Source organism: Astatotilapia calliptera, chromosome 6 (genome assembly GCF_900246225.1).
Source record: "Astatotilapia calliptera chromosome 6, fAstCal1.2, whole genome shotgun sequence".
In the NCBI taxonomy this organism is placed as follows: Eukaryota; Metazoa; Chordata; class Actinopteri; order Cichliformes; family Cichlidae; genus Astatotilapia; species Astatotilapia calliptera.
In genome coordinates, this window is record NC_039307.1 from 21,215,588 (window position 1) to 21,228,461 (window position 12,874).

The 12,874-nt window shown below is 40.5% G+C and overlaps 2 protein-coding genes across 4 annotated transcripts in view; one reads left to right on the forward strand and one right to left on the reverse strand.

The window, feature by feature from the left end:
* Nucleotides 1-12,874, reverse strand: part of LOC113024198 (MAP/microtubule affinity-regulating kinase 4-like) — a 597,794-nt gene that overhangs the window by 481,632 nt on the left and 103,288 nt on the right. The gene's annotated exons all lie outside the window — the stretch shown is intronic.
* The window catches only part of ndst3 (N-deacetylase/N-sulfotransferase (heparan glucosaminyl) 3), a 47,986-nt gene that overhangs the window by 32,208 nt on the left and 2,904 nt on the right, over nucleotides 1-12,874 (forward strand). For all 3 annotated transcript variants that reach the window (XM_026171061.1, XM_026171059.1, XM_026171060.1), the window contains exons 7-14: nucleotides 3,106-3,288; nucleotides 3,821-3,917; nucleotides 4,766-4,889; nucleotides 5,495-5,669; nucleotides 6,079-6,249; nucleotides 6,777-6,886; nucleotides 11,524-11,626; nucleotides 12,722-12,832. In XM_026171061.1, coding sequence (XP_026026846.1) covers nucleotides 3,106-3,288; nucleotides 3,821-3,917; nucleotides 4,766-4,889; nucleotides 5,495-5,669; nucleotides 6,079-6,249; nucleotides 6,777-6,886; nucleotides 11,524-11,626; nucleotides 12,722-12,832 — 1,074 coding nt within the window. The remainder of the gene's footprint in view (nucleotides 1-3,105; nucleotides 3,289-3,820; nucleotides 3,918-4,765; nucleotides 4,890-5,494; nucleotides 5,670-6,078; nucleotides 6,250-6,776; nucleotides 6,887-11,523; nucleotides 11,627-12,721; nucleotides 12,833-12,874) is intronic.

Here is a 12,874-nt window from a genome sequence, read left to right on the forward strand (position 1 = left end):
TTCTTCCAAAATGCAATAATGTTCAAGAAGATTGGCGCATGTTACAAACCTAAAATACATGACCCATAATCTTCTAGGACATGGTATTTATGTTTGTACGTGAGTGTTTCTGTGCCCGCGTGTTCATGTGTGCATGGGGTTTGAAGAACATCACTCCATGTTGGACTGACACGCCTCATCAGATCATCTAGGTCAGCATGAGATTGGAGAGAGGAGGGGGAAAAAAAGATGATGAAAAAGTGACTTCTTTAGGCAGATGAGAAAGTGAGAGGAAGACATTAAATGGATGGGAGAAGAGGAAGGAAATGAATGTACGTGGGGGGAATGAGGGGGAAAAGACAGGGGACAAAGATTAAAAGAGGGAGACCGAGGAGTTGGAGTTTTATACTTCTCTTCTAGTCTAGCGCCGAGTACGATTCAAGCCCAATTCTGCTGTTAAATTATTAGGATAGTATTCTTTATTAAACGCACATATGGGGCTCAAAGCTATCCAGTATTCCGGAAAAGTATCCAATATTCAACAAGAAAAGGTTTATATGGTTCTGGTAATTGAATTCTTAGCCAGAGCGAGCCCTTCCACCGAAAGGGTTTGGAGGTTTTGCTGTGTTGGGAGATTAACATTCTCTCAAGTGGCTTTTTTTTTGTTGTTTTTTAATTCAGACTCACCTGCCAAGGTTACTCCTGCTGTCTCCTTCCTTTGTTAGCCCTCTCTGTACTTTTTCTCTTTTTCTGCAGCTCTCCAATTACAAACACAAATCATCTTTCCTTTCCCCCTTTGTTTAATTTGGCAGCCAGTGCTTAAGCTCCATAATGAATAATTTCCATGTTCAGTAACACTGGGATTCTCTCTCTTGCTCTCTTTGTCTTTCATGCATATACACCTGCACATACGCCACACACACACACACACACACACACACACACACACACACACACACACACACACACACACACACATACAGCACAGCCTGTCCCGTTACAGCCATCATAGGCTATTGAGTGGTGTGAAAGGAACATAAATCACTTTTTGATCATCTTGCCTTGCTTTCAAAAAAAAGCACAAAACAACACAAAAAATGAGATTTTGAAATCATTCTTATTTACACAGGTAGGATTTGCCTGCACTCAATTTATGCCACTCCAAATCCTCTTCATTTATATTCGCAACCCACACGCTCCACCCTAAATACTGAGCCACAATATTCATTCTCAATCCCAAGTGGGGCTGTTTCCAGTGAGACATGGTTGGATTTAATTTTACACTATTCTAAGAGTAGTGCTTCAGCTATGTTTTTTTTTTTTTGTTTGTTTGGTTCATCTTCCAAGGAAAAGGGTTTTGAGGTTTTCACATTACAATTCATTGGAGAGGATGAGCTAGCAAACAGTTTTTAGTGGAGTGCCTTTCTGTTGTTGTTCCTGGCTGAGTGCTCGGTGATGCCTTGACAGTGGTTCCACATTGTTGCTCTAACATCAAGTAGATTGATATGAAGCAGGCAAGCCTGGGTGGTGCACTGCTGGCTGCTTACAGTGAGCACAAGATAAGAAGACACCGGCGGATGCACTCAATTGCGTTGGAATGCACAAATGCATAAACATTTGCGGCGGCACACACACATAGACACTCGCGTGCACCAAAAAAAAGGAAAGAAAAATTTGTCTGACGTGGATACCATTGCATTCTCACACAAGTATCCCACAATTCATCTGTTCCCCTTGTCTCCTTTCCACTGTGTCTCTCATGCTAACACACTCACATCAATGTTCAGAGGCGATCAGTATTCTGAGCAGCTTTCCAGGTCAGCCGGACGCTGATCCATCAAACCCCCGACACTGTGTCGCTCTGTATCTACAGCAACCTTCGCCGTTAGAGATGAGCAACAACAGTCCTCTGTCATCAGGAAATTCACTCTCTGTGCTTGAATGAGTCATTGTATGTTTGTGCATGTGCACGAACTACTTTCATTTTAGGAACAAAAAAAACCACAAGGTCAATATTAACATAAAGGGGAGGCAAGGAAAATGGTACTGGTAGGGTCCGGGTAACTCCCCAGGGAATGAAAGTGGATAATGCAATGTAACTCTGTAATGTGATGTATTTTAAAGGCGAGGTTGTTTTGAGGTTGTAGTAAGGTTCGGGTTATGGTTGGGGTAAAGAGAGGTTTTAATTAAGGCAACACTTTATAGCTATGGTTATATCATAGTTATTGTTAGTCTCCAAGAAATCAATGTGGTCTAAAGAAATCATAGATACATGGCTGTGTGTGTGTGTGTGTGTGTGTGTGTGTGTGTGTGTGTGTGTGTGTGTGTGTGTGTGTGTGTGTGTGTGTGTGTGTGTTCTACACAGACACATTTATTCATCCATACTGACACACAAGCTCACATTCAACAAATAATTCATACCTTAATGGCTGATGTTACCGTTTCATCCGGACACATTCTCAAGCTCTGTGCAATCACAAAAGAAGCATGTGTGTGTGAGTTTATGTGCGCACACTGACTCGCGTGCATTTGTCTGTAGCAGCTATCTTAGCTTGTCTCTTTGATCAGCCTATAAAAGCACTGAGCCGTGGACAGATAGCCCGGACCAGCACACTATCGCTCCTTCGCTCCCTCTGAGTCTTACCTTCTTCCTCACAGACATTCACTGTTGTGAACACAATCTGAAACACTCCCCCATGTGTAGGTGCATCTTTCCGATCACCCGGTGGCTACGAGGAGCATTGTGCTGCCTCCTCAGCTTTATCTAGGAGTGGTGAATACATCAGTTTCACTTTATCTGTTTGCCTCTTTGTACTTGAAAGCAGCGTTGTGCTAAAAGTTAATGTACAATCTTACATAACAAAAGTGACTGTGTCACTTTGCAAAGTGATAGCAAATATTTATACTTGCTGGACAGCTGCTCTGTTAGGGAATTTAAAGCCATCGCACTCTGAGAAATAATCTGTTTGCTTTCCACTGCACCAACATCAGCAAACATGGGGAACTTGGGAAATGGTTTTTTGACTTTATCTCAATTTTACAAAATATAATAAGTACATATTTCCCACTCTCTATTTACATCCTTTCCCTCTCCACCACCACCTTCTCTGCCTGTGTCCTTTCCAGATAAGTATATTCATGACCCATCTATCTAACTACGGCAATGATCGACTGGGGCTCTACACATTTGTCCACCTGGCCTCCTTCCTTCGCTCATGGACGAACCTGAAGCTTCACACCCTCCCGCCGCTCCAGCTTGCACACAAATACTTTCAGCTCTTTCCTGAACAAAGAAACCCACTCTGGCAGGTGTGTTTGCTATGGTATTTTCCTACAGGTATGGACTTGTATTGCTCCTTGCATTTGTACGGTTTTATCGGTGCTGTTGGGAGTAATGAGATGTTCTTATTACTAAGATTAAAACATATTCTGGAGGACAAAGAAAAAGAAATCCTGAAATATTCAGATGTACAAATGATCTGAAATTAGATTAGTAATGTCATGGTCAGAAAACACTACTTAGGTGGTATTTGCTTTGGTTGATTGTAATTGTTTTTGCTTGCGTATGATCATGATTTTTGTTTAAATATTACAAATATCAAGGTTTTTTCTTCAAATATGATGCTTTTAATAGTACTGTTTGAGAGTGTACAGTATATAAGCTTACACAAATTTGTAGTGACTTATGAGCAGTATGCATAAAACAAAAACAAATGCTTATCTCCTCCTTTTTGTGCTGCAAATCCTCTGTGGTATGGATTTTCAGGGGCATGTTTGTGTTTCTGTGTATAATATGTGCATGATTGCTTTAACCTCTAATCCCTTTTTTTCTGTGATGTAGAACCCGTGTGATGACAAGCGACATAAAGACATCTGGTCTAAAGAAAAAACCTGTGACAGATTACCCAAGTTCATGGTAATAGGACCACAGAAAACAGGTAAAGATGCAGAAAAAAAGCCCACAATCAGACATGCACAAACAACAAAGAGACTGCTTCTGTGTGCCCAGGTGTCTGGAACTACCACATCAGAGCCTATTCATTTAATCCCCCCTCGCTCTTGTGGTCCTGTCAGAGGCAGACAAAGGAGGAGGCTCTTACCACCTTTCTTCCACCCACATGTGATCTACTTTAGATGCACAGATAGAGAACCTCTCCCTTTTTTCCTTTTTCTTTCACTGGGGGTCCTTCAAAGACTTAAAAACAAGGTAGTGTGTATACATTACACAAGTCCTGAGTTAAGTCCTCTAATTGCTGCTGTTTGGTGTGAAAGGTTAGGAGGTTCTAGCCGCTCATTAACCAGGTGATAATCTCCCAAATGGGAGGAGGGGGTCATTATAGCAACATTAGCAACCAAACAACAATAATTACAACCCTCTACATCCTCATTTTGTTAGAGGGTAAGTCAGAGATGTTGGAACAAACAGGAAAAAAGACTTGAAGGAAAAATAGCAGGATTGTGCATGAGATAGTGTGAGGGGGACTGGGTGAAAAGAGCTGCTCAGGGCGAGACAGAGGGCACGACCAGAGCCCCAGTGCTGATTGGTGTCAAATGGTTTTAAATCATTTGATGGGAAGGCCTATGATCACTACACACACACACACACACATTCACATAATCAGTTCTCAGCAAGATATAAATCTTGCGGAGGGAAAACTCATCCAGTATGGATCAGTGGATGACAGCTCTCACACACACTGATGAACACACACACTCACACACACACTGACTACTCTCTCCTGAGCTGAATTAACAAGCCAGTTATGAATTATGCCCTTTCTTCCAGGAACGACAGCACTTTATCTCTTCCTACTCATGCATCCCTCCATCTCCAGCAATTTCCCAAGTCCAAAGACTTATGAGGAGGTCCAGTTCTTCAATACCAACAACTACCACAAAGGAATTGACTGGTAAGAACAAGCACACACACACACACACACACACACACACACACACACACACACACACACACACACACACACACACACACACACACACACACAGCCTAACCTCTGTTTGTTGTCTTTGCCTTTTATTAGTCAGTGCTTAAGGTGAAATGAAAGATTGCAAGCCTTTTTGTGAAGTTGTTATGGATTGTCCTATGTCTTGCAGACTCGAGTGATCCATTAAGCAGTTTAGCAGCGTCTTCCAAATGATCTTTTTAAGTCTGCAAACATAAGCCAACAGACATATGGCTGCCTAAATTGACCCATAAATGGGTTGCTTAGCTGACAGAGACACAGCTGGTGCATTCTCCAAAGTCATCCATAAAGACCTGACTGTGAAAATTCTTCATTAAACACAGTTTAAAATATATCGTGTTTATTTCAGGATCATTGTCTGAGCTGTAAAGGCTGTAACTTTGTGACTTTAGAAGTGACTTTGAAAAAAAAACTGCTTAAATGCGGCTGGGTGAGTTTGCAGTGATGATTAATGCTTGTGCATGAGGGGTACGTCTTGAGTGTGTGCATATGTTTATATGACTACTTAATTTTCCCTGTGTCTACTGCCTCAGGTACATGGAGTTTTTCCCCGTGCCCTCCAATGTTAGCACAGACTTCCTATTTGAGAAGAGCGCCAACTATTTCCCCTCAGAGGAGACCCCACGGCGAGCTGCTGCCCTGCTACCCAAGGCCAAGATCATCACCCTGCTCATCAACCCTTCTGACAGGGCCTACAGCTGGTATCAGGTAAGTACTGTGCACAAACACACACAGAATACATTAGATGCTTTTGCCTGCTCACTTATTTTTAAAAAAAACTTGCTACAGTTGCCTGCTTCATCTGCTGCATCTCTGTATTGATTTAAAATTGAGTTCTTTATCCAAGACTGTGCTTGGAGTCGCTTGCATGCACAGAGTTAATGAGCCTAATTATCGATATATTTATCTATGAATATCATTACAGGAAATGTCACAAGATCCCGATATCTTTTCCTTAAGCCTGCTTAATTAATGAGATATGAATGTCAACTATGTGCCAGCGTAAATGTTATATCACTGACCACAATGAAAACACGCTCTCACACAAAAGGTGTGAACGTATTAATCGTCCAGAGTATTCTGTGAAGCTCATTTGGGAGTTGTGATCCTTCTCCAGCATCAGAGGGCTCACGAGGACCATACAGCCCTGCGCTTCACCTTCTATGATGTCATCAGTGCGAAAAAGGGTGCGCCAGCCGAGCTGCGCTCCCTGCAGAACCGCTGTCTCATCCCTGGTCTGTACTCTACACACCTAGAGAGGTGGCTCACGTACTACCCTGCTAACCAGGTATGCAAAGACACAGACACAGGGCTATGCACTTGAAAAAAGTAAATAAGAAGTGAGATTAGCTTCTTAACAGCTCTCTGTGAATTGTGATTGTCGTAAAAAGACATGGCTGAAACAATGGTAGTCGTGTCTTCATTTTAGTGATTAGATTTTGCTTTGACAAAATGAGAAATTATTGATTCAGCTTATGAAAAAAATTTAAGTAAATTGGTCTTAACCCCTAAATGCCTAGTGTGTCATATTTGATGCATGAGTAGTAAACAAATAAAAGTTCAAAACTAAATAAATTGCATAAGACATTTGCAAAAAAAAGAAAGAAAAAAACTGCTGGATGTAGCGAATATGATGCAATTTAAAATTCATATATGCTAATTAACATATGATCATTTTTTATTTGTCAGAATTAAATAATAAATAAACATTAAAAAAATAAAAATTGAATTTTGTGGCAACTATTCTATGGTTCAAGCTTTAAAGTGTTAAAAGTCAGAGTTCAGATCTGAGCACATGATTGCATCTGTGTGTAGTTGATGATCATAGATGGCCATCAGCTGAGAACTGACCCTGCAGCAGTGATGGATGAAGTTCAGAAGTTCCTTGGTGTCACTCCCCATTTCAACTACTCCCAGGCCCTTACGTAAGTCTCTCCCACAGTATCTCGCTGACTCTCTGTTTTTTCTTAGTGTCAGTCATGACTGTCTTCCATCTCTGGCATGCTGGAGTAACCGAGTGTGCACCGAGGTGGAAATATTTAAACAAATTAAACCCATAACAAGACCCTACTCCAAATTTGTGTGAAGCCTGACATCTACTGGTGAACGGTGGGGACAGCCTGCCAAGTGGTGTCATTCTCTGAAAAAAACACAACAGTGACATCATATGCCTGTTGCTTAAGAGTCATTAAAGGTCAACCTTGGAGTTTGTGTGCTTATTAGAGAGACTCCAATCCAGACCACTGGACAGTTTTGGAAAATGTGAAGCAGGGAATCGATTTTGGACTATTTTCACGAGTTTTCCTGTTGATAAAGACCTCCACCATGGCTATGCATATATATCAACAGAATTAAATAACAGATAAACAATTAAATGATACTCAACATGAATGTTTTTCACTATCTAGTATTGAAATTTCAATTTTTTACACTGTACCCACAGGAAAAAAAACGGAATTTTCGCTGAATTAACAAAAACTTGCCATTTTATAATTACAGGACAATCAAGTCAGTGAGCTACAAGAATTCATTTCTGTAATTTTAACACAGTTCATACAATTTAGCCCCAAGCTGATAAACTGATAAATGTATTTGGTTTGCTACATCAGCATTTCTTTATGGTGTAGAAAAGAAATAGAGGTGGGTTTTTACACTGAGATATTTTTATAAATTATATTTCTTTTCATGGACAGAAAGGGGACTTTGGTTCAGCCCGCATAAGATCAAAGTGGGATACATTGGCTCACGTTACAAAATGAATTTGACATCCCTGGTGTATGAGGATATGTGTAGATGGACACAAGATATAAATGAGAATGTAAACCTTAAAGAGTAAAATGGCAGTAGAATGATAGAAGAAGTTTATGTGCATAAGAGAGAGGTGAATACTTTTTTAGTGCAATGGCAAATTAACAAATAACAAAATATTTTTAATGCTTTAAATTTGTTGAGGAAGTCTGAAATATTCTGATTTGCAAATACTATTAGATGTTTACCTTTGGGCCACACTTAGTGATATCACACCCCATCATTGGGTATATTAATGTCTAATTGCATTACTTGCATTTTGGAAGTAATGCAATTAGACATTAGACATGAAAGTATTGTGTATGTATATTTCTGAACAAGTATGTAAGAATTACATAATCACTGTGTACCACATTTCTAGATGTATTTGTGCAAGAAAGAAGGGAATAATTAATGCATATTTTTGGTAAAAGCTATTCAGCTGGTGAAGCTTCCACCTTCTTTAAACACAGGACAGTAGCTGTCCTCACATACTGTATCTGCTGCTTGAGTATTTTGTGTTTCAGCTGCCTGAATAAAAAAAAGGGTAAGTCTGCTGCACAGTGTCAATCCAAAAGAACTAAAATAGCAACGACAACAGTGCCAGTTACCAAGATAAATAATGAACACATCCATTGCAGTCTTTCACAGCAGATAAAAAAGGCATGTGCACCAAGCAAGTCAGAAAGATGGTTTCAATTGTGTAGCCAATGCATGCTGTTTGCAACCTCAAATACAGCATGTTACACGTATGTGCTCAAATTTCTTTTCACGTGTAGTCACTAAAATGACCCCAGGTTCATTTTTAATCACGCAGATCGATATAATACACTGCATATCAAATGTTTTCAGAGACGAGTACATCTAATATGTTGGTTGAGCTGCCTAAAATATGTCAATCGAACTGGGATAACAACACAGGCTGGCTGGATGCAATCTGGCCCACTAGATGGTTTTTAAAAGTGTGAAAATCGCAGAGAAAAAAAGCATCATTTCTTTTGGACTTCTTACTGTTTTGTTTGTTTGTTTGTTTGCAGCTGGAATGATTGTGCAGAAAAACATTAAGAAATGATCAAGAGAGCAGTTGTGAGAGCTGACTTATTATTGTGGCAAAGATGTTGCAGATGGTTTGCCATAGCCAAAGAGGGTCCTTGTTGTGTTGCTTTGTAATGATAATAGAGTGGCACTTTTCAAGACATGTTGGCTGTTCAGTAACATCCATCCATCCACACTTCCATACAGCTTCTTTCACTTAACCAGTTGAGGATTACAGAGGGGCTGGGGCCTATCCCAGCTCTCACAGGCCTAGAGGCAGGGTGCATCCTGGACAGTCCACTATCATATAGTGCCTGTTTTTCAAAATAGATTATTCATTAAATAATTGATTTTTGTTAAATTATTATATAGTAGTACAACTGCTCCAGCCCACTTGAGCTCAAATTTAGCTGTATGCCACATACGCGCCACGCGTGGACAAAAATGAGTCTTAATGTACATAACTTAAGAGAATTAGCTTCCGCCTGTGGATGCTCCTGTTTCAACTCATTCTCCATTAGAGATGTTGCATTTGACCTTTATGTTTTGGAGGAGCGTTAAACTGTTTATTTCTCAAGCACCACTCATCAGAATGCAATCTGCTTGCAAGCCCTCGAGTCTACAGACAGGGACATCTAGAATTTGTAGCTCAGATTGGGACAGAGTGCATCTGTCTTGGATCACACACCCACATGCATACAAATAATTTGTAAAGAGATGCATTTTGACAGAATAATAAGGAAGCTGCGTGTGCGCTTGCGAGGTTGTGTTTTGGCTGAAGACCGACTTACACAAAAGCCTAATCTTTCTTTTCTCCTTCTCATTCTTTTGACATGGCAGCAGTCTGACAGATCCTCAACGCTGGAGCCTATTTATTTAATCCCCCTTTCATTTCTTCCTCCTGTCCTGTCAGAGGAAAACTGAAGAAGAACCACTTAACTCTTTTTTTTTATACTTCTATACCCGCTGATGCATGCAAATAAAGAAAATATTTGCATCTTTCAATCATATCCACATTAGCCCTGATCCTCAGTCTGTCAAAAGCAGTTAACAATAATATGCATCTTGTTTTAAATTTATCTCCTTTTCACCTCTTTTATCTCTTTATTTGTGCTACTGTAATCGACAAAAATCTTCCATGAAACTAAAACGATCTAGTATTGTTTTAAAAAATATATAGTTCTGACTGGTCAGGTTATGGACACAGGAATCCTTTGGCAGCTGATCCCATGTGTCCTGTGCATTGTGGGGCAGGTCTATATGAAGTGTGGAGGCTAGGACAACACATTGGGTTTTATTGTGTTACATGATCTTCTGCTGGACAGTTTTGCGGGGGTTATCATGTTGGATTGGCTGGTTTTAATGTTATTTGAATCTCAAGATATAAGTTCCTTATCGGTAAATGGCCACATTCACAAAATTGGATGTTTTACTAATGTTTTTATTATTATTTGAAGAGCTATAAGATTAGACATCAGGTAGATTAATATGAAATCTACCTACTTCTGAGATAGGTTGCCATCAGTGGTGTACATGCCCAGATATTGACACGTGCCAAACTATCGAAAATATCAGAATCTTTGAGCCATACAGTCAAGGGTTCTGATGGCGTTGTTATGCTATTATCAGCATAATTTGTATCTACATGCCCCTTACAGGAAAGAGTCACTGCAGATCAATATTCAAGTTTTTCTGTGTATTTGATGAGTCATTTTTTTCCTATTCTGGTGGAAATTGGTTTCTTTCATAGTGATTATACTCCTGTCCAGAGCACGAGGGGTCCCTGAATGGTTTGATGGATCGTACGTTATGGCATGATGTCAACCCAGTTGAAGATCTTTGCCTGACGCCTCAGAGAGCACGCTCCACCACCACCATCAAAATCTATTGGGGAATGAGTTTTGCAAAAGTAGTCCAATCCCTCCAGCAGAGTACAGTAATTCACAAAGGCACTTTGCTGTGAAGGTCACCCACTATCTTCTTGTATTAAAAAACAGGGAGGGGGTGCAATGCTCTTTTTTTTCTCAGTGTTCTAATTTCAACAAAACTCACAAGGAAAATGTAACACAGGGTGGAGAAATGATACTGAGGTCACAAAGTGGCCAAAAGCAGCACATTCATTTACCTGTGACACTACCTCTTCTATCAGATTGCAATTAGCCACTCTGTGCCTGATCATTTACCTCTTATTCATGGCAGTCAGGAACGTCTTGCAGTTGTCCTTGCAGTTGTTTCTGTCACAATGAGCAAGTATTAGCTGTTTGCTGCTGAATATAAGACACATGACATCTTAAATGCAATGCCATAAATATGGATTGGTTAAAGTGGATTAAACAAACATACCATTTAATGGTTCTAACTTGCGTGCTCCAGGGCCTTTTCTTTTTTTACGTAGAAAACAGAAACCGTTCCAGTGAATAAACAGGCTATAGCCTATGCATATTCCCGTATTTCTTTTCCCACCGCAGAAGAGGATTACTGTATTAACCAATCAATAAACTGTACTTCTTCCTACTGCGTGACTCCGTTAAGACGACGAGAGAGCAGGAAAGGTGAAGAGAGAGTGGGCATAACATAGATGATGATGACAGAAAAGATGTTTAGTTTGTGCGAATAAGATGTGTCCTCTTTTTCAGCTGTAGCTTCTAAAAAATGGAGCACTTCTAAATAGGATGGCCTTGACAGCAGCACTGAGGTTTATTTTTTTAAGTATTTAATTTTTTTTTTCCTATTGTCACAGCTTTGACCCTCAGAAGGGCTTTTGGTGCCAGCTCCTGGATGGAGGAAAGACTAAATGTTTGGGGAAAAGCAAAGGAAGGAAGTACCCCTCTATGGAGCCAGAGGTAAGATGGTTTTTACTTTAATTAGAACATATTATGCTCATGAAAGTACTTACATACTCCCTGAATGAAATGTTTGAAAAAGATGTACAAAAAAGAAAAAAATTGCTGCCAGACTGATTGACAGTGACAGCCCACAATCCCCTCTATCATTGTGGCAAAATTTCCCACAGGACTCAGCATTGGATGGAAACTGTCACCCAATCAGATCTAGCCAGAAACTTACAACCTAATCATGAGGACTCGATAGTGACACAACCTCTGTGTGTGTGTGTGAGAGAGAGAGAGAGAGAGAGAGAGAGAGAGAGAGTGGGATGAAGGTGGAAGGAGAAAATCCAATCCATAAATCTTTGTCCTGGCTACTGATTCCACAGAGGAGACCAGACCTGCAGACAATGAATCACACATTTGCTCTCACGTGAAGACAAACACATAGATGCAATTTGTCTTCCCACATGTACTCACACATGGCTAATGGCTGCGCCTCACTGTCGCCTATAATTAAACTGTTTCTGAGTTTCCACCAGGGGGACGGAGGTAGAGGGCAAAGCAGGGATGGGGAGGGAGGAGGTGGAGGTAGCACTGGGGAGACAAGAGAAGTAGAGAGATGAGGAATTCACACAGGGGGCGAGAGAAATAATGGATCTCATGCATCCTTCATGTAATTTTCTTCCCTTTATAACTTCATTTTTTAGCTCTGTTGGTACCACTTGGCACTTAGTGGCCCTAAAGTCCTACAGAGGAGAAATAAACTGATCTTGGTGTGTGGCTCATCATTAATCTCTCTCTATATATATATCTCTCCCCCTGTCTCGCTTTTATTGTTTGTCTCTTCCCAAAATGCCTCTACATATCCCTCCTTTTCAACCCCTTTTCCTCCTCTTGTGCTTCTTTTCCTCTTTTCACCCAATACCTTTTCTGCTTTCCTTCCTATTTCTTTATTTTCCTGTGTTGTCTTTCCAATCTACAACGTATCAAATCCTGATGGACCAACTGTTCCTATTTGTGTTGCTGCCTCTTTGTCTCCCTTACTCCCCCTTCTCTTGGTCTTCTCTATTTTCATTCTTTCATCGTCTCTCATCGTGCTACTCTCTTCAGGCACGGGCATATCTCTCCAGGTACTACAGAGAACACAACGTGGAGCTGTCAAAGCTGCTGCACCGGCTCGGACAGCCTCTTCCCTCTTGGCTGAGAGAGGAGTTGCAGAAGGTCAGCAGATTGCTCATCTCACCAGACTACACAATATATGTT